An 18,863-nucleotide genomic window follows, 5' to 3' on the forward strand; every position below is an offset into this window, starting at 1 on the left:
TTGTCGGGTGTATCGGAGAGGGACAGGAATTGGAGTACAGGACCCTGATCGCTGACTTTGTGGAGTGGCCTCAGGCGAACCATATGCTGCTTAATGTAGACAAGACCAAGGAGCTGGTCGTCGACTTCATATAATCACTTGACATACAGCAATAGATTATTTTTGTCTATTACCTGACCGCTTCTATGTTAGCTACCTCTCTTTGTTTATAATGTATATTTTCTGCTGCTCTACTACTCTCTATTTCATGCTGCCCTTTTTTTTTTTGCTGCAGCTGTAATATTGTACATGGTAGTCGGGAGTTGTTATATATTGTATATATCATAAAAAATATAATATAATATAGTAATATAATATATCAGTATATATTATATAATGTACTGTATATATAATGTGTAAATATCACATATACGTTATATATTCTATATTGCTACTATGGTACATTTTTAGTAGAGATGTCCGATAATATTGGACTGCCGACTTTATCGGCCGATAAATGCTTTAAAATGTAATATCGAAAATTATCGGTATTGGTTTCAAAAAGTTAAATTTATGACTTTTTAAAACGCCGCTGTGTACACGGACGTAGGGAGCAGTACAGAGCGTCAATAAACCTTAAAGGCACTGCCTTTGCGTGCCGGCTCAGTCACATAATATCTACGGCTTTTCAAACACACAAGTGAATGCAAGGCATACTTGGTCAATAGCCATACAGGTCACACTGAGAGTAGCCGTATAAACAACTTTAACACTGCTACAAATATGCGCCACACTGTGAACCCACACCAAACAAGAATGACAAACACATTTCGGGAGAACATCCGCACCGTAACACAACATAAACACAACAGAACAAATACCCAGAACCCCTTGCAGCACTAACTCTTCCGGGACACTACAATATACCCCCTTCCCCCCCCTCCCATCTCAACCCCGCCCACCTCAACCTCCTCATGCTCTCTCGGGGAGAGCATGTCCCAAATTCCAAGCTGCTGTTTTGAGGCATGTTAAAAAAAAAAAGCACTTTGTGACTTCAATAATAAATATTGCAGTGCCATGTTGGCATTTTTTTCCATAACTTGAGTTGATTTATTTTGGAAAACCTTGTTACATTGTTTAATGCATCCAGCGGGGCATCACAACAAAATTAGGCGCCTAATAATATGAATAGTTAATTCCACGACTGTATATATCGGAATCGGTAATTAAGAGTTGGACAATATCGGAATATAGGATATTGGCAAAAAAGCCATTATTGGACATCTCTAATTTTTAGTCTACTTTATACCTTTTGTTTTCGCCCTCTTTTTGTGCACTTGTGTGCATTATCCTTTCCATCCTTACCCTTTCCATCCTTGTAACTGAGCAACTGTATGGAACAATTTCCCTTATGGATCAATAAAGTTTTTCTAAGTCTAAGTCTAATATTTGTTAATATTCAAGTCACAAAATGTAAATGGAGTTTTGTTGGTTTTTGAATGGTTAGTTCTTAGATTTTATGGGCCAAATAGTGGAACGCCCATTGGGTTCGCTGTAAGCAAACTTTTGTTTACAATTGTTGAATATTTAGAATGCATTAAAAAAAAAATCCATCCCTCGTCATGTCTTTCATAATGATTGTGAATGATAGACAAAATTCCCAAAATCGTGCAAATCCCATTTCAATTCATATGCTCTAATCCAGTGTTTCTTAACCAAAGGACCAAAAAATATCTGGTTCTCAGTACTCAGTTGTAATACAAGTTCCCACCACTAGTGGCAGTAGTGACAACCTCAAACAGAAAAAAAATTGGCGTTAAAGTTATAGAGAAGTGTTTTAAGAACAAAAATTATCACCAAAGTTCTGAAGCCGTATTTTCATTTGTGCTTTATTCTAATAGGCATTAAGAAATATATTCATTATTAATTTAGTTGATTTATTTTACCACATAATAATTGTACGTATATTTATTTTTCGTCAGTTATTTATGAGCCCCTTCTTATGCCATGTATTTGGTGAGTACTTATTTTTCTAATCAGTCTGACCTAAGCCTTGATAATAATCTTTGTGATTAGCACATGGTTTTCATATCATTTGACAAGGTTGTAAACTGTAAGTAGGTTAGATAATTATAATGAAATATGATTAAAGAGATTAAAGAAATTATGTTAATATTAGAGCGGGCTCAGACTCATCTGTTGTGGAAAAGTTGGGCCCCGAGGACAAAAGGAGGAAGAACCCCTGCTTTAATCACAAGTTGCTCATTGAGATGATAACGACAAAAAAGCAGTATATATGCTATTATCAAATACTTCTTGGTCATATATTTATTTGATAACATTAAGACAAAATACATTTGGAGATTTTCTTGTACATGCACTATTTCCAAGAAAACATACTTTGCATTATCTCCTCCATTTTGTCTGAAAGTGATATTGGAAATATATTATCCATACTGTCAGCCGCATTCATTCATTCAAACATCCATCCATCCATCCATCCATCTTCAACCGCTTATCCGGAATCGGGTCGCGGGGACAGCAGCTCCAGCAAAGACCCCCAGACTTCCCTCTCCAGAGCAACATTTGCAACTTCCTCCTGGGGAATCCCGAAGCGTTCCCAGGCCAGAGAGGAGATGTAATCCCCCCATTTGGTCCTTGGCCTGCTGCGGGGCCTCCTCCCAGTGGGACGTGCAACGAGGACCTCCCTAGGGAAACGCTCGTGAGGCATCCGCACGAGATGCCCGAGCCACCTAAGCTGGCTCCTTTCCAAGCGAAGGAGCAGCGGCTTTACTCCGAGTCTCTCTCGGGTGACTGCACTTCTCACCCTATCTCTAAGGGAGATGCCAGCCACCCTTCTGAGGAAACTCATTTCGGCCGCTTGTATCCGCGATCTTATTCTTTCGGTCATTACCCACACTTCATGACCATAGGTGAGAGTAGGAATGTAGATAGCTCGGTAGACCGAGAGCTTTGCCTTCTGGCTCAGCTCCCGTTTCGTCACAACAGTGCGGCAGAGAGACTGCAATACTGCCCCAGCTGCTCCGATTCTCCGGCTGATTTCCTTCTCCATCTTTCCCTCACTCGTGAACAAGACCCCGAGATACTTAAACTCCTCCACCTGGGACAGAGTCCTGTCACCTACCCGGACTGTACAAACCATCGGTTTCCTGCTGAGAACCATGGCCTCAGATTTGGAGATGCTGATCCTCATTCCAGCCGCTGAACACTCGGCTGCGAACCGATCCAGTGAGAGCTGAAGGTCACGAACCGAAGGTGCCATCAGGACCACATCATCTGCAAACAGCAGTGACGCAACCTTTAGCCCCCCGAGACGTATACCCTCTCCGCCATGGCCACGACTCCGCCTAGAAATCCTGTCCATGAAAATCACAAACAGGATAGGTGACAGAGCGCAGCCCTGGCGGAGACCAACCCCCACTGGAAACGGATCCGACTTACATCCAAGCACCCGGACACAACTCTCGCTTTGGTTGTACAGAGATTGGATGGCCCTCAGCAGGGTTCCCCTCACTCCGTACTCCATCAGCACCTCCCACAAGATCTCCCGAGGGACGCGGTCATACGCCTTCTCCAAATCCACAAAACACATGTAGACTGGATAGGCATACTCCCAGGCCCTCTCCAGGATTCCCGCAAGCGTAAAGAGTTGGTCAGTTGTTCCACGACCAGGACGGAATCCACATTGCTCCTCTTGAATCTGAGGTTCGACTATCGGCCGGACCCTCCTTTCCAGTACCTTGGCGTAAACTTTCCCAGGGAGGCTGAGTAGTGTGATACCCCTGTAATTAGCACACACCCTCTGGTCCCCCTTTTTGAAAAGGGGAACCACCACCCCAGTCTGCCACTCCCTCGGCACTGTCCCAGACTTCCACGCAATGTTGAAAAGGCGTATCAACCAAGACAGCCCATCAACACCCAGAGCCTTCAGCATTTCTGGACGGATCTCGTCAACCCCCGGAGCTTTGCCACTGTGGAGCTGTCTAACTACCTCAGTGACTTCACTCCGAGAGATCGACGTCGATCCCCCATCATCCTCAGGCCCTGCTCCTATCAGGGAGGGTGTGTCTGATGTATTTGGGTTCAGGAGTTCCTCAAAGTGCTCTTTCCAACGCCCCACGACTTCCTCACTTGAAGTCAGCAAAGTCCCATCCTTGCCGTACACAGCTTGGATGGTTCCCTGCTTCCCCCTCCTGAGGTGCCGTATGGTCTTCCAGAACAGCTTTGGTGCCGCCCGATAGTCCTTCTCCATGGATTCCCCGAACTGCTCCCACACCCTCTGCTTAGCCTCGTCCACAGCCACGGCCGCTGCCCTTCGGGCCCGTCGGTACCTTGCAACTGCCTCCGGAGTCCCCTGGGATAACATACATTCAAACATAGCTAACAAAACTTGGTAGTGACATGAATCTGCCAGCTCACGATCACTCCCACTTTCTCTCAGTGTGGCGAGTCACGGTACTACAAGTGGTTCGAGCGTACAGTGCCTATAGTTTTATTTATAGTTCGATATTCAATGTCACACTTCCATTACAAAACATTAAACAGATCCTATAGTGTAGAAACTATACATTCATAGCATAAAAATGTCCTTGCAAGCATTATTTTGGTGCCATTGTGACAAGCAGACCAGCCAGTAAGCCACGCCCTCATCGTCTTCATCTTCCACACAGACCGGCAAGAAAGGCAAGACCCAAAAGCCTCATGTTAGGTTGGTGTGTAAATTTAGTGATTTTTACTCATGCAAATGTTCAAAAAAAAATTGTAATCATACAGAAAATATATGTATAACAAAGTTTAATGGGCAAGTATTAATCTTTTCTTTATAATTTTTTTTTATTTTTTATAAAAGGGACCTGCCGACCCTGACCGCACATCCCTGCTTTGTGTTCAAAGAGAGCTTTTTAACTTCTGATAATATCATTATAAAACATACTTCCTAAACATAATGAGTTTTCCAATTTGGGAAATAACAGTTGTCGCATGTTTACAATTAATGCCGCGCTCCTTAGATGAATAAACGCTGGGCTATAATTCGAGCATTCATATTATTTGCAATTTTTTCAAAGCACATTTTTCTTTTGTTTCTGCAAATTTTTCAGCAGCTTGCAAAAAACATGTTCCGTAGTTGAAACCAGGGCAAGTGTGTACATTCGCCAAGGCCAGAGGAAATAAAATTGCTTTGGCATGTTATTACAGACCTGGGCTCAATATTTTATGATTTATTCCACTATCATGTTCCAGTTCCTGTCCTACAGAAGTTCAAATGTAGGAATTCATACGAGTTTCCTCCCACCTAAATAATCCATCTGACTTTTTAGCCATCTTTGCAATGAGCACAATGTAGTGGTAGTAAAACTTTGCAGTCTAAAAAGTGCTACATGACATGCTTGTAAAAAAAAAAAAAAGAACTGCTCATGACTCACTTGTGTGAATAGCCATCCACGCTGGTGGTGAGGTTGATCTGCATGACCATCTGGAACTCTGTGTCGTTGCAGCAGTACTTGAAGGCGGTGTTGTTGTGGTGGCAGCAGAACATGTAGGTCTTGTTGTCTGACAGGCGGGGGCAGTGGAAGCCGAAGTGGTAACGCCCCTTGTGGTCAGCGTAGGGCTCGCACACTCGGTAATGAGCGGAGAGCGCTGCAACGGCGGTAGAGGTGAGATGGGAAGAAAAGGAGAAGATGAGACGCAAGGGAGGACTTGTGTTGTAACAAAGCGTTACGTTTGGGCTTTTCGCTCCCTTTGGGGACGACGGAGGACGTGCACGCTCTGTCCCATAGATCCTCTCACACATTGAAAGACGGGCTGAGCTGGCAAAAATTGGCATTTAATTTGAATAATGAGGGTTTTTAAAAATTAGGAAGTGTCATAAACGTCGCTGGAATGAACAACAGCTGGCCATAAACGCACTTGCTTCCTAAAACACGCCGCTTGTTACATACGACAATGGGAAGGAGACGGCACGACAACAGGAGGTCTAGCTCAACGGGTTTTATTTGAGCTTGATGATTACGTAGGGTGTGTATGCTACTATGTGTGTGTATGCAGGGCTATGTGTGGAAGTTAACCAAATATAAGTTACCAGCGGTTGTTGTAAGTGCGTGTTGGTTGTGGCAGCAAACAAGTCCAGAATGGGCGAAGCAAAAGAGGTTTGGGATCCAAGCGAGGGGTCGAAGGTCGAGGAAGGCAGTCAGAGTCCAGGGGGAAGATCGGCAGGTGAGGCGCACAGCTCACTGCGGAGACACGGAGGTATGAATCAGAGCTACGTTCCGGCGTGGAGTAGTCAGCGGAGTGAGCCTTTATGCTGCTGCCTCTCGTCAAGACCAGGTGTGTTGATTGAGGATTGCCTCCAGCTGTGGAGGCGTGTGGGGGCGTGTCCTGCGGTGCTTGCAGCAGAGCCTCTAAGTGCTGCTGCTGAGGAGGGAGAAGCAGACTGGGCGCGCGCCGTAACACCGTTGGTGTTGTGGTGGAGATGCACTTGCACCTTACACCAATAATGAACATTTGACGTGTGTTTCACCTAAATATGCTTATTTGCAGAATGCACATGGCTAGAGTAAAAGTGTTACCATTGGATTAGGGTTTCCTGGTTCACATCATGAAGAAGAAAAAAACACTTTTTGTCATTGAACATGGTACCTATCCAGATGAGCCTACCCCATATATACGCCAGGACCTCAAGGAGGGGAACAAAACAAAAAAAGAATGTGCTACACGTCTTGAATAATTTCAGCAGTCCATACACAATAGTGTCCTCTATATGTTTCTAATTTCAACTGGAAATGTCTTCCTCTTATATCAAGTACAGTGGAAACTTGATTCAAAACTATAGGCCAAATAAAAACATGATTTGGTCTACAAACTTTTTATCTGTATACAAACGTTTCAACCCAATGTGTGCCTGCAGCTCAGCCATTTTGTGCCCGATAGCACATCTGTTGTGGGCGGGCTGATCGATCTCTGGTGCTCATTGCTCATTCAGTCAGCAGACTGATGCTTTTATGTACTGTGCTACTGTGTGTGCTTTTAAAACAATGTCTAATCATTGTAGTGACATGGCTTTTAAAGTTAGGGAGTTTTGTAATTTCAAACTGTGACTGCACCACAGGGCTAGTGACAGTGTGTGTGCATGTCAGCAGGGCGCCTCCATTTACGGAGTTGTTGTTTTAACTTAAATAGAAAGTTGATTGCATTAACGGGGGGTGTAGCCAGTGCCAGCAACTTGAGAGTTTCCAGGTTCACCATCCTAGTCACTGCCGTTGGTTCCATGGGCACCTGCTCCCAGTGCCACCCACACTGCTCTAAATGTAGGTTAAAGATGTAAAGCGCTTTGAGTCTCTAAAGAAAAGCGTTATATAGTGTGTTCAAAATGTAAAAACTTTTCCTAAAATATGGACTTTTGTCCAGGCTGGAACCCATTATTCATGTTTCTTATGGATGAATGTGCTTCAATACACAAACTTTTCTATTGAAGAACCCTGTGTAAGAACCAATTACGTTTGTAAATCGAGGTTAAACTGTGCTCTTAAATGTCCCACAATTGACTTTGTAAATAAATAAAAAATCAGGCTTCACTACACATCTGACAATGAATCTTCAACCTCTGCCAACCATATGTGAGTGATCTGCAGACGTGAAAGCAGTAAGTTTTGTAATTTTGCTTCTCTCCACAGAATAGGCTAACTAATCGTTATTTTGTCGTTGTGGCTTGTGCAGCCCTTTGAGACACTCGTGATTTAGGGCTTTATAAGTAAACATTGATTGATTGATTTTTGGTCAAATGTAATGTTAGCATTGTAGCTAACATAGCTATGCTAGTGTTGCTAACGTTTTTGTCCCACTGTCCTACTTTTTAATGCTATGTTGTTTGTGATGTATTTAATCTATTACAGTGATTCTCAAACAGTGGTACTAGTGGTACATGGGCTCCAACTAGTGGTACGCCAAAGAAACACTTCATTAAATATTCCAACACAGTGCTACTGTTCAAACTGTGTGTAGGGCCAAAAATATGAAATATACTTGTTAAATCAAACCTAAGCCTTGTTCTTAATGCATGTTTGGGCCTACTATGCTCCTGTATTTTAATGTTGGTCATTTTGGTGGTGTTTTCTGAGGTGGTACTGATCTGTTATGTGCAAATTACAGTGTATATGTAAGAAAGTGGGTATTAGCACTTCTCGGAGACACACACACTTTTGGAGAGGAACGCAACTCAGTATTTTTACAAGCAGAGCTTATCAAAAGCTCTTGTCTAAATTCCAAAATCAAGGCTAGATTAATACACTATTGTGGCACTTCAAATTTGTCAAAAATAGTTTATCATTGATAAAGAGGTGTGTCTCTATACTTTTGTTTGTGTCTTGAAAGTATGGACCTTCTAAAAAGCAAAGAACAAGTGAAGTGTTGACCTGCAGTGGACAGAAGAAGGAAGATGAGGGACTGTCGACTGGTGATAGTCATCTTCTTGTCGTCATGTGAGAAAGAAGGGCGGCTGCAGTAGGCAGGGAACAGATCTACTTCAGCTTGAACTGGTCATCCTCTGCGTGCTGAGGGCTCCTCTCACATGACTGCTGTTGATGACGCTGGGAGTGAGGACCCCTGATGGGGAAGACACGATGATTAGATTTGGAGGGTTTCCTGGAAGGAACTGCATGCTGTGGCAGTGAGCGCCCATGGTTTGTTCTAGAAGCTGCCTGTTGGTGTGTACATAACAGGGTGACTCCAATGCTACACTGGCAGCAGCAACACCACTCTAATGCCTTCTAATATCAATCAATAGCCAGGACTGCGTCAGATGGTGGCGCAGCAGATTGTTTTTTACATTTTATAATGTCTATTACACTTGTGAGGCCATGTTACTTATTAAGAAAATTCAATTTCAGGTGCCTATTATGCCAAATTCCAATATGCCTAAGACACAGAAGTTTTCAAAATGTGATACCTGCCAGAAGACTGCAAAATAACTCAATGTGGACAGTGAAAGTAGCTCGTTATAGCATGTAAGCGCTAACCAGCACACATGTGTCATTACGTCAGATGATGTGAATAAAATCGTGTGGGATGAGTACCCAATTCAGTACTATTATGAGCGCCAACGGGATTATGCCGGCACCACCGGGTATCGAGTCACATAAAATCAAATGGTCGCTACCTTCGTTGCAAGTGGCGTCACGTCAGGGTGCAGACTCGGAAGGCTCAAATACTTGGCAAGGAAACAAGCACTCAAGCAGCACTCGGAGTGGACTCAGCCAAACTGCTTTTAGGTAATGTTATAATCTTCCATGCCAATAAAGCATGTATTCCTGATTGAATGTTTTAAAAATGAGCTAGCTTAATGCTAATTTACATTTACAAAATGACAACATTAAAATACAGTATTGTAGTAGACTTAAGTATTCATCAAGTACCACCATGATGACAACATTAAAATACAGTAGTGTAGTAGACCTGAGTATTCATTAAGGACCACAATAATGACAACATTAAAGGCCTACTGAAAGCCACTACTAATGATGAAATCTTAACATTGCAACACATGCCAATACGGCCGGGTTAACTTATAAAGTGCAATTTTAAATTTCCCGGGAAACTTCCGGCTGAAAACGTCTCGGTATGATCAGGCCCGGCCCTAACCAATCTGGCGCCCTAGGCAAGATTTTAGGTGGCGCCCCCCCACATCGGCAGTGAAGTGTATATACTCACAAGAAACCGAATAGCTTTGTCTTTGACCTTTTTTTTTTACTTAAAGAAAGCAAACTAACAATCAGAATAGTTAACAAGATAAAAAAAAATATGGATAAATAAATGAATACAAAAAATGAATATATGAAATACAATATTTTTTACATACATAAACACAAAATAAAACGTGTCAACAAGTTGCATAAAATAAATTAAAAATACAATATAAATAAGGCACTGCACAAAACAAGATATCAAACCAGTATGACTTTAACAACTTTATTACAAAAAAAGAGGATCCTACAGAGTTCTCTCTTTGTGCTTTTTAATATTGCATTAACTAAAATGACTTACAAATTACTGTACACCAGGGAGTACTGTAATTACCTAACGTTACATTATTACTTTCCATAACAATTTAGCCCCCTCCACAATATTAACCCGACGTTAAAACAGAACTAGCTATTTATTGATTAGCAATTGCCGAATCATGTAACATTAGCTTAATGCTACAGGTTACTATCACATTCTGTAACAGACAAATAATTTCATGTAGGCTAACGTTACCTACCTGCTACCTCTGTCTTTTTCTTGTTTCTCCTCCTCTTCTTTTCTCTTTTTTCTTCCCTGGGCACCTGACAGTTTTGGCCGTTTTGACATCTTGGGTTGATTTTTTTATGTGGTGACGTCCAAAAAGAGTCATGATACGGGAAGGGAGGGGGCTCACCGTGCGGGGGGAGGGGTGGAGGGGCGTAATGTTGTAACAAATAATATTTCTATTAAACAGGCTTTACTTTGCATTTTAATTAATGTGGGATTATTTTATGTATTTAGAAATAATAGTACCAACTTTTTTTCTTTTTTTCTCCAACATGTGTGGCACTGGCGTGGCGCCCCCTGATGGACGGCGCCCTTAGCATTTGCCTATACGGCCTATGCCACGGGCCGGCCCTGGGTATGATGACGTTTGCGCGTGACGTCAAGGGTTGAAGGAGACATTTTGGAATAGCACGGTCGCCAGCTTAAGTCGTCTGTTTTCACCACATAATTCCACAGTATTCTGGACATCTGTGTTGGTGAATCTTTTGCAATTTGTTCAATTAACAATGGAGACTGCAAAGAAGAAAGCTGTAGGTGGGATCGGTGTATTAGCGGCTGGCTACAGCAACACAACCAGGAGGACTTTGAGTTGGATAGCAGACGCTCTACCGTGAGTACAGCTTTGGCTTCCAAACATTTGATCGCTTGCCGGTACGTGCGTGGCGCTATGTGCATGTCACGTACATAACTTTGGGGAAGTATATGTTTCTTGCCGACTCTGATGGCGGCCGGGGTGTCGTCGAAAGCTACAACGCCGTCCGCCGCCGCGCCGCTGTCCTCACATTGACTTCCTCCGTCTCCGGGCTGCCGACCGCACCGATCATCGTGGTGAAGTCGTTCGTCGCGCCGTCGATCGCTGGAACGCAGGTGAGCATGGGTCGTGATAAGCAGATGAGAGCTGGCGTAGGTGGAGAGCTAATGTTTTTAGCATAGCTCTGTCGAGGTCCCGCAGCTAAGTTAGCTTCAATGGCGTCGTTAGCAACAGCATTGCTAGGCTTCGCCAGGCGGTACAGCATTAACCGTGTGGTTACAGGTCCAGGGTTTAATAGTAGTATTGTTGATCTTTGGTCTATCCTCCCGGTCAGGGGCTTATTTCTTCTGTTTCTATCTGCAGTTAAGCACGATGCTATCACGTTAGCTCCGTAGCTAAAGTGCTTCGCCAATGTATTGTCGTGGAGATAAAAGTCACTGTGAATGTCCATTTTGCGTTCTCGACTCTCATTTTCAAGAAGATATAGTATCCGAGGTGGTTTAAAATACAAATCCGTGATCCACAATAGAAAAATGAGAGAGTGTGGAATCCAATGAGCCCTTGTACCTAAGTTACGGTCAGAGCGAAAAAAGATATGTCCTGCACTGCACTCTAATCCTTCACTCTCACGTACCTCATCCACGAATCTTTCATCCTCGCTCAAATTAATGGGGTAATCGTCGCTTTCTCGGTCCGAATCGCTCTCGCTGCTGGTGTAAACAATGTGCAAATGTGAGGAGCCCTTCAACCTGTGACGTCACGCTACTTCCGGTACAGGCAAGGCTTTTTTATCAGCGACCAAAACTCTATCGTCGATGTTCTCTACTAAATCCTTTCAGCAAAAATATGGCAATATCGCGAAATGATCAAGCATGACACATAGAATGGATCTGCTATCCCCGTTTAAATAAGAACATTTCATTTCAGTAGGCCTTTAAAATACAGTAGTGTAGTAGACCTAAGTATTCATTAAGTACCACCATAATGACCAACATTAAAATACAGTAGTGTAGTAAACCTAAGTATTCATTAAGTACCACCATAATGACCAACATTATAATACAGTAGTGTAGTAGACCTAAGTATTCATTAAGTACCACCATCATGACAACATTATACAGTAGTGTAATAGACCTATGTATTCATTAAGAACCACAATACTTACAACATTAAAATAGAGTAGTGAAGTAGACATAAGTATTCATCAAGTACCACCATAACGACAACATTAAAATACAGTAGTGTAGTAGATCTAAGTATTCATTAAGTACCACCATATTGATCAACATTAAAATACAGTAGTGTAGTAGGCCTAATTATTAATCAAATACCATCATAATGACCAACATTAAAATATAGTAGTGTAGTATACCTAAGTATTCATCGAGTACCACCATAATAACCAACATTAAAATACAGTAGTGTAGTACAGTGGTCCCCAACCACCAGGCCACAGCCCGGTACCGGTCCGTGGATCGATTGGTACCAGGCTGCACGATAAATAATTTTAAAAAAAAAATTAAATCAACATAAAAAACACAAGATACACTTACAATTAGTGCACCAACCCAAAAAACCTCCCTCCCCCTTTTTCACTCATTCACACTCATTCGCACAAAAGGGTTGCTTCTTTCTGTTATTAATATTTCCGGTTCCTACCTTGTATATCAATATAGATCAATACAGTCTGCAGGGATACAGTCCGTAAGCACACATGATTGTATTTTTTTATGACAAAAAATAAAAATTACAAATTAAAATACCATACCAACCCCCCCATGCTCCCCACCGGTCCGCGGGACACATTTTCAAGCGTTGACCGGTCTGCAGTTACAAAAAGGTTGAGGACCACTGGTGTAGTAGACCTAAGTATACATTAAGTACAAATATAATGACAACATTAAAATACAATAGTGTAGTAGACCTAAGTATTCATTAAGTACCATCATAATAACCAACATTAAGATACAGTAGTGTAGTAGACCTAAGTATTCATTAAGTACCAATATAATGACAACATTAAAATACAGTAGTGTAGTAGACCTAAGTATCCATTAAGTACCACCATAATGACCAACATTAAAATACAGTAGTGTAGTAGACCTAATCATCAAGTACCACCATAATGACAACATTAAAATGCAGTAGCGTTAAAGGCCTAAATGTGCATACAAAACAAGACGGAGGTTCTATTTAATAATTAAGTGATTATTTGACGTCCCACTAGATGGATCCTGCGTACCACTAGCAGTATGTGTACAACAGTTTGAGAATCACGCCTTTTGTCTAAACGCTGCGTTTTAGTCTTTTTACAGTGGGCACACTTTGACTTTACACATTGACGGAAGTACTTACCGTATTTTTCAGACTATACGTCGCACTTAAAATCCTTTCATTTTCCTCAAAAATCGACAGTGCACCTTAAAACCCGGCGCGCCTAAAGGACGGAATAATTCTGGTTGTGCTTACTGACTTGGAAGCTATTTTATTTGGTGCATGGTGTAATGCAGTCACATAGAAGATACGTGTGGACTGCAATATGACGCCAGTAAACAACACTAAAACTTTCAATGTTCCACTGAGAATATAGAACATTACACACGGCGCTCAAAAATCTCTTCAAATGTTTTAGTGCAAATTTGGTAAGTTACAAAGCCGCACCGCTTGATGGATTGTTGGAGCATTACGACTAGTCAGTCGTAACTCCATAGGTAAAAAAGTTGGTTTTGCATAACGGGTCCCCTTTAAATATAAAGACTGCTGAGCCTCCTGTAGGACAGTCTAAAGATGAGAACTTTCTAAACAATGGCATCTTTGCTTGCATCCCGACACTAATCAATATTCTGCTGCACAAGCACTAGGACTAATTGATGCTCCCTTTAACCGTCAATATAATAAAGTGAGTATTGTTCACTTGGAGGACATCACAGCATCACTCTAAAAGTCTATGCACTGGATCATGTATGAGCTCACCAGAAAAGATTTACAGCCAAGATCTCGTGATGATCACTAGCACTGGGAGTGTGCAAAAAACATGTCACCGATACTGTACGCACTTATTAATTTTTTTATTAGCAGTGTTGATGTGATGCACTAATCAAACAGTGCACACGTTGATTCTTCATTGGGAGCTGGAGTGACGAACAGGTCCTCCTTAGTTTGTATGATCAGTCGTCAACTGAATACATTTTCCAGATGAAGTATTCTAAATAAAGACCAAGAGACTGTTTTGGTCTGGTGGCTTGATGTTGCCTGGGAGACATTTACGTCATGTGAGGGGATGAGTGTAACATCAATTAATTAGCCGTAGTAAAACGATTACAGCGCGGCGTAAAAAGAAAAAACATGGTTGCCATAGCGCCATAAAGGCTGGGTCATTGTGCACTGCAGACACCTAACTGCACGGGTGGCCTGTTTCTGCTTCACACCGCTAATGCTTTGTTAGCTTTGCGAGCGCACATGAGAGAGCGGTTATAAAGTCTGCTTGCTGTGTTCCTACCTGCTGAGAGCTGCCAGGGAAGACATTCTGCCTTCGCCGCGCTTACTCTATTGGTCTGCCAACTCTTTGAATAGCCAAGGCCGACTGGAAGATAATAGCCAGATTTGTCGGGAAATACCCCACACCTGATTGTATTTATGATGGAGGTTGTACAATTTGTAAGTTGCGCAAAATAGACAATTTAAATTATATAAATAGGCCAACGATAGGGTTTTTAATCCTATCGTTATATGGTGACAATGATTGTTTAAGACACATTTTAGCGCCTCAACGCACTGTGGCATTCTCGCTTAGCATAGTGCAAAGCCACTTCCAAGTAGGGCTGGGCAATATGGCAAAAGAAAAACGATCGAGATTAATATCACATTTTGTAGCAGATTGTCCAGCGAAGGATTTTACCGAGTACCGCATGTTTACTATCTTGAAACAAACATGGAGGTAATATCTATGATTGTGTTAACGAGAGGTGCAGTACAGGTAACCCACGCTACACTCCATACCTGCTTTTAGAGCCCCGGTTTGGCTATTTTTTTAATATATTCTGTGGGGGTAAAGAGAACAACTTTTCTTCCACTCAAAGTTAATTTGTTTTTTTGCTTGTCGTCACAAACATTCTGCAGTAACAAAGTATAATTGGTGTAGTGAATACTATAAGATTTTTATTTCAAGTTAACATTTACCAAACAACACTTTCAAATGGTAAATTATTATTTGTATTCTCTTGTTACTTGTATACATCAGTACTTCTCACCAGTATTTTATTTATTATTATTTATTATTTGTATTCTTTAATGACTTGCATACATCAGTGCTTCTCACCAGTGTTTTATTTATTATTATTTATTATTTGTATTATTTAATGACTTGTATACATCACTGAGCGCAGGATACAGTTCTTTGAAAGCAAGTGTTACAGAAGAATGCTACATATATCATACAGTGAACACCGGACAAATGATTATGTTAGACAGCTAGTTACCACCCATGCTGGCGAACAGTATTCTCTACTCTCAAGTGTTAAACGTCGCAAGCTGACCTGGTTTGGTCATGTCACAAGGCACACCTCCCTGTCAAAGACCATCCTGCAGGGAACAGTAGAGGGGAAGCGGAGACGAGGCAGGCAGAGAAAGGCCTGGATGGACAACATCAAAGAATGGACTGGCTGCAGCTTCCAAACCCTGCTACGAACAGCAGAAGATTGTGAGCGCTGGAGATCCCTGACTGCCCAAGCATCCACCATGACACCCCTACGGCCTCCTAGGCCATGGGATGAGTGAGTGAGATACATCAGTACTTCTCACCAGTGTTTTAATTATTATTTGTATTCTTTAATGACTTGTATACATCAGTGCTTCTCACCAGTGTTTTATTTATTATTATTTATTATTTGTATTATTTAATGACTTGTATACATCAGTACTTCTCACCTGTGTTTTATTTATTATTATTTGTATTCTTTAATGACTTGTATACATCAGTGCTTCTCACCAGTGTTTAATTTATTATTATGTATTTGTATTCTTTAATGGCTTGTATACATCAGTGCTTCTCACCAGTGTTTTATTTATTATTATTTATTTGTATTATTTAATGACTTGTATACATAAGTGCTTCTTACCAGTGTTGTATTTATTTGTATTCTTTAATGACTTGTGTATACATCAGTGCTTCTCACCAGTGTTTAATTTATTATTATGTATTTGTATTCTTTAATGGCTTGTATACATCAGTGCTTCTCACCAGTGTTTTATTTATTATTATTTATTTGTATTCTTTAATGACTTGTATACATAAGTGCTTCTTACCAGTGTTGTATTTATTTGTATTCTTTAATGACTTGTGTATACATCAGTGCTTCTCACCAGTATTTTATTTACAAACTAATTTGTATTATTTAATGACTTGTATACATCAATACTTCTCACCAGTGTTTAATTTATTATTATTTATTATTTGTATTATTTAATAACTTGTATACATCAGTGCTTTTCACCAGTGTTTTATGTAATGTTATTTATTATTTGTATTATTTAATGACTTGTATACATCAGTACTTCTCACCAGTGTTTTATTTATTATTATTTATTATTTGTATTATTTAATGACTTGTATACATCAGTACTTCTCACCAGTGTTTTATTTATTATTTATGATTTGTATTATTTAATGACTTGTATACATCAGTACTTCTTACCAGTGTTTTATGTATTATTATTTATTATTTGTATTCTTTAATGACTTATACATCAGTGCTTTTTACCAGTGTTTTATTAATTATTTTTTATTATTTGTATTATTTAATGACTTGTATACATCAGTACTTCTCACCAGTGTTTTGGTAAACAACAAGCGGACTCCAGATTGTGGAGTTTTTAAAACTCTAATTCTGTATCTTATATTGAATGAAAATACATTTAAGTGTAGTTTGAATTTGAGGTACTGTAAAATAATGTGTACCAACACATAAAATAAGTTTAATGATTATTTCAGGAACAAAAATTTTTTTCTAGCCACAAACAAACAAAAAGAAGACAAAGTGTCTGTCGGCAGAGTTTTTTTTAGTACATGTTGTATCAGAGGAGTTGAATCTTTGCAGACACAAACAAAAAGTCTGATTAAAAAATATCTAGAAATAAAAATGCCTTTTCTGATTAAATTAGTGGGTGTGTTGATTCTCCCAGTCGGGACCAATAAAGACTCCTGTGACTGCCTGTAAGTCCGCATTCAGGGCAGGATTACTGGGGCGCTGCAGCAGATAGTGAAACTAAACGTGGGTCACTAAAGACGCTGCTCCTTTTAAATGTTGTGTTTGAACTTCTATGCTAGCGTTAGTCATATTTCTTTATTTTGTTCTTCTGGGCTTCACTTCCAGGTGTGTAAGGGGATGAGGCACAACGCTGAGTGAACATCAATTAGGTTGTGACCATAGGCGATGGCGATCTACATTTCTGCCAGTGGGTGCTAGGACGGGCGGTAAATCTGACGCCAGTTTTCTGGGCTATGTCTACACTAAGCCGAATAACCCCTTAAAGGAATAATTATTTAGCCTAAGCCCCGTTTTAGCCACACTAAACTATCGTTTAAGATCCCCCTCCCTGGACAATTTTTTACACGGGTAAGTGCGCCGTGTATTTCTTGAATCTCCGGCTCTTAGCTTTGTATGGACTCATTGATCGTTTACAAACTGAGTTCGGAGAGGAAGTGATGCCAGAAAAACCGCGCCCCACACAGGAAGTAAGGTCAGAAAGAACGCGCCACAGCCAGTTTCATAGTAAAGCAGTTTCGTAACTCGGAGGTAACCACTGGAAATATGGAGGCGAGTCATCCAGACATGCCCGTGTTTTTACTTCCGTCTGTACAGATGGTTGTGGAAATCACGCATGAATACCTTAAGAGAAAGCGATTGCATCTATTTGGGATACAACACTTCTCAGACGGCAAGAGAACTTTCGAATGTCCAGGTCAGCTGTGATTCTACTTACCGAAAAACTTTGTCCATGTGTCGAAGGAGAGTCAACGAGAATGCGGGCTCCCATAGATGTGATAAAAAAAAAGGTAGCGCGTGCTTTGTATTACCTGGCCGTCGAGGGAAGACTATATGCTAGCTTCACCTGCCTTGTGCTGCTGGATCATTACTTTTGTTTGTTTGGAGCTTCATGCTACCTGTTAGTGTTGTGTGTTCAATGCTTCCTGTGCATCACCCTGCTGCACTTATTTTTGCTTATACATTGCATAATATACATTGCTTGTCTGCACATCGACTCCTGTCTCCGCATCTTGGGGTCACAACTACCGCTAGCATGCCCAACAGTAACATAAACGTCTGTAGAATGAGTGTTTGGTACAATTGAACCGAAATGTAGATAGAACCATGTTACAACAAAAAGTAACCAGACATTATTAGTACAGTAGATCAATAAAATAATAAAACTTAAATGACGCAATAGGGCTTGAAAGTGTCACATGGAAATGCATTGCATTGTGGGTCTTGCTGGACTCTGAATCGCTTATTTACATGGCTGAATGCAAGACTCTGTGCTTAAGTTTTGGGTTTTTTCTTTGACTAGATCAAAACATGGCGCAAAACGTGTGGCATCTTTAACGGCCACAATTGTGGTCATGGTTGTTTCAGGAAAAAAAAGGATTTGGTGAGGTTTTTTTTGTGAAAGCAAAGCCAAAGGAAGTCAGGTTATGAAGCTAAAAAAAGAGACGGTGAATAGCCTGAAAAGCCGCCGTGAGACGATCAAACACGACTTTTAATGCCATCACCTGGTACATGTTGGTGTGTTTGAATCAAAGCATGTCTTATTCCGTTACACACGTAGCATTTAG

General features: G+C 40.9%; 1 protein-coding gene across 8 annotated transcripts in view; it reads right to left on the reverse strand.

Annotated features, from left to right (window-relative positions):
• Positions 1-18,863, reverse strand: part of LOC133641937 (protein shisa-like-1a) — a 152,470-nt gene that overhangs the window by 32,752 nt on the left and 100,855 nt on the right. For 4 of the 8 annotated variants that reach the window (XM_062036073.1, XM_062036075.1, XM_062036074.1 and 1 more), the window contains exons 1-3: positions 10,253-10,800; positions 8,409-8,598; positions 5,424-5,637 (exon numbers count right to left, since the gene is read on the reverse strand). In XM_062036073.1, coding sequence (XP_061892057.1) covers positions 5,424-5,637; positions 8,409-8,460 — 266 coding nt within the window. In that variant the 5' untranslated portion in view covers positions 8,461-8,598; positions 10,253-10,800. Of the gene's footprint in view, positions 1-5,423; positions 5,638-8,408; positions 8,599-10,252; positions 10,801-18,863 lie in introns of those variants that run through there. The other 4 variants (XM_062036072.1, XM_062036071.1, XM_062036069.1 and 1 more) reach the window with 1 other exon arrangement.

This window comes from Entelurus aequoreus, linkage group LG24, assembly GCF_033978785.1.
Source record: "Entelurus aequoreus isolate RoL-2023_Sb linkage group LG24, RoL_Eaeq_v1.1, whole genome shotgun sequence".
Classification (NCBI taxonomy): domain Eukaryota; kingdom Metazoa; phylum Chordata; class Actinopteri; order Syngnathiformes; family Syngnathidae; genus Entelurus; species Entelurus aequoreus.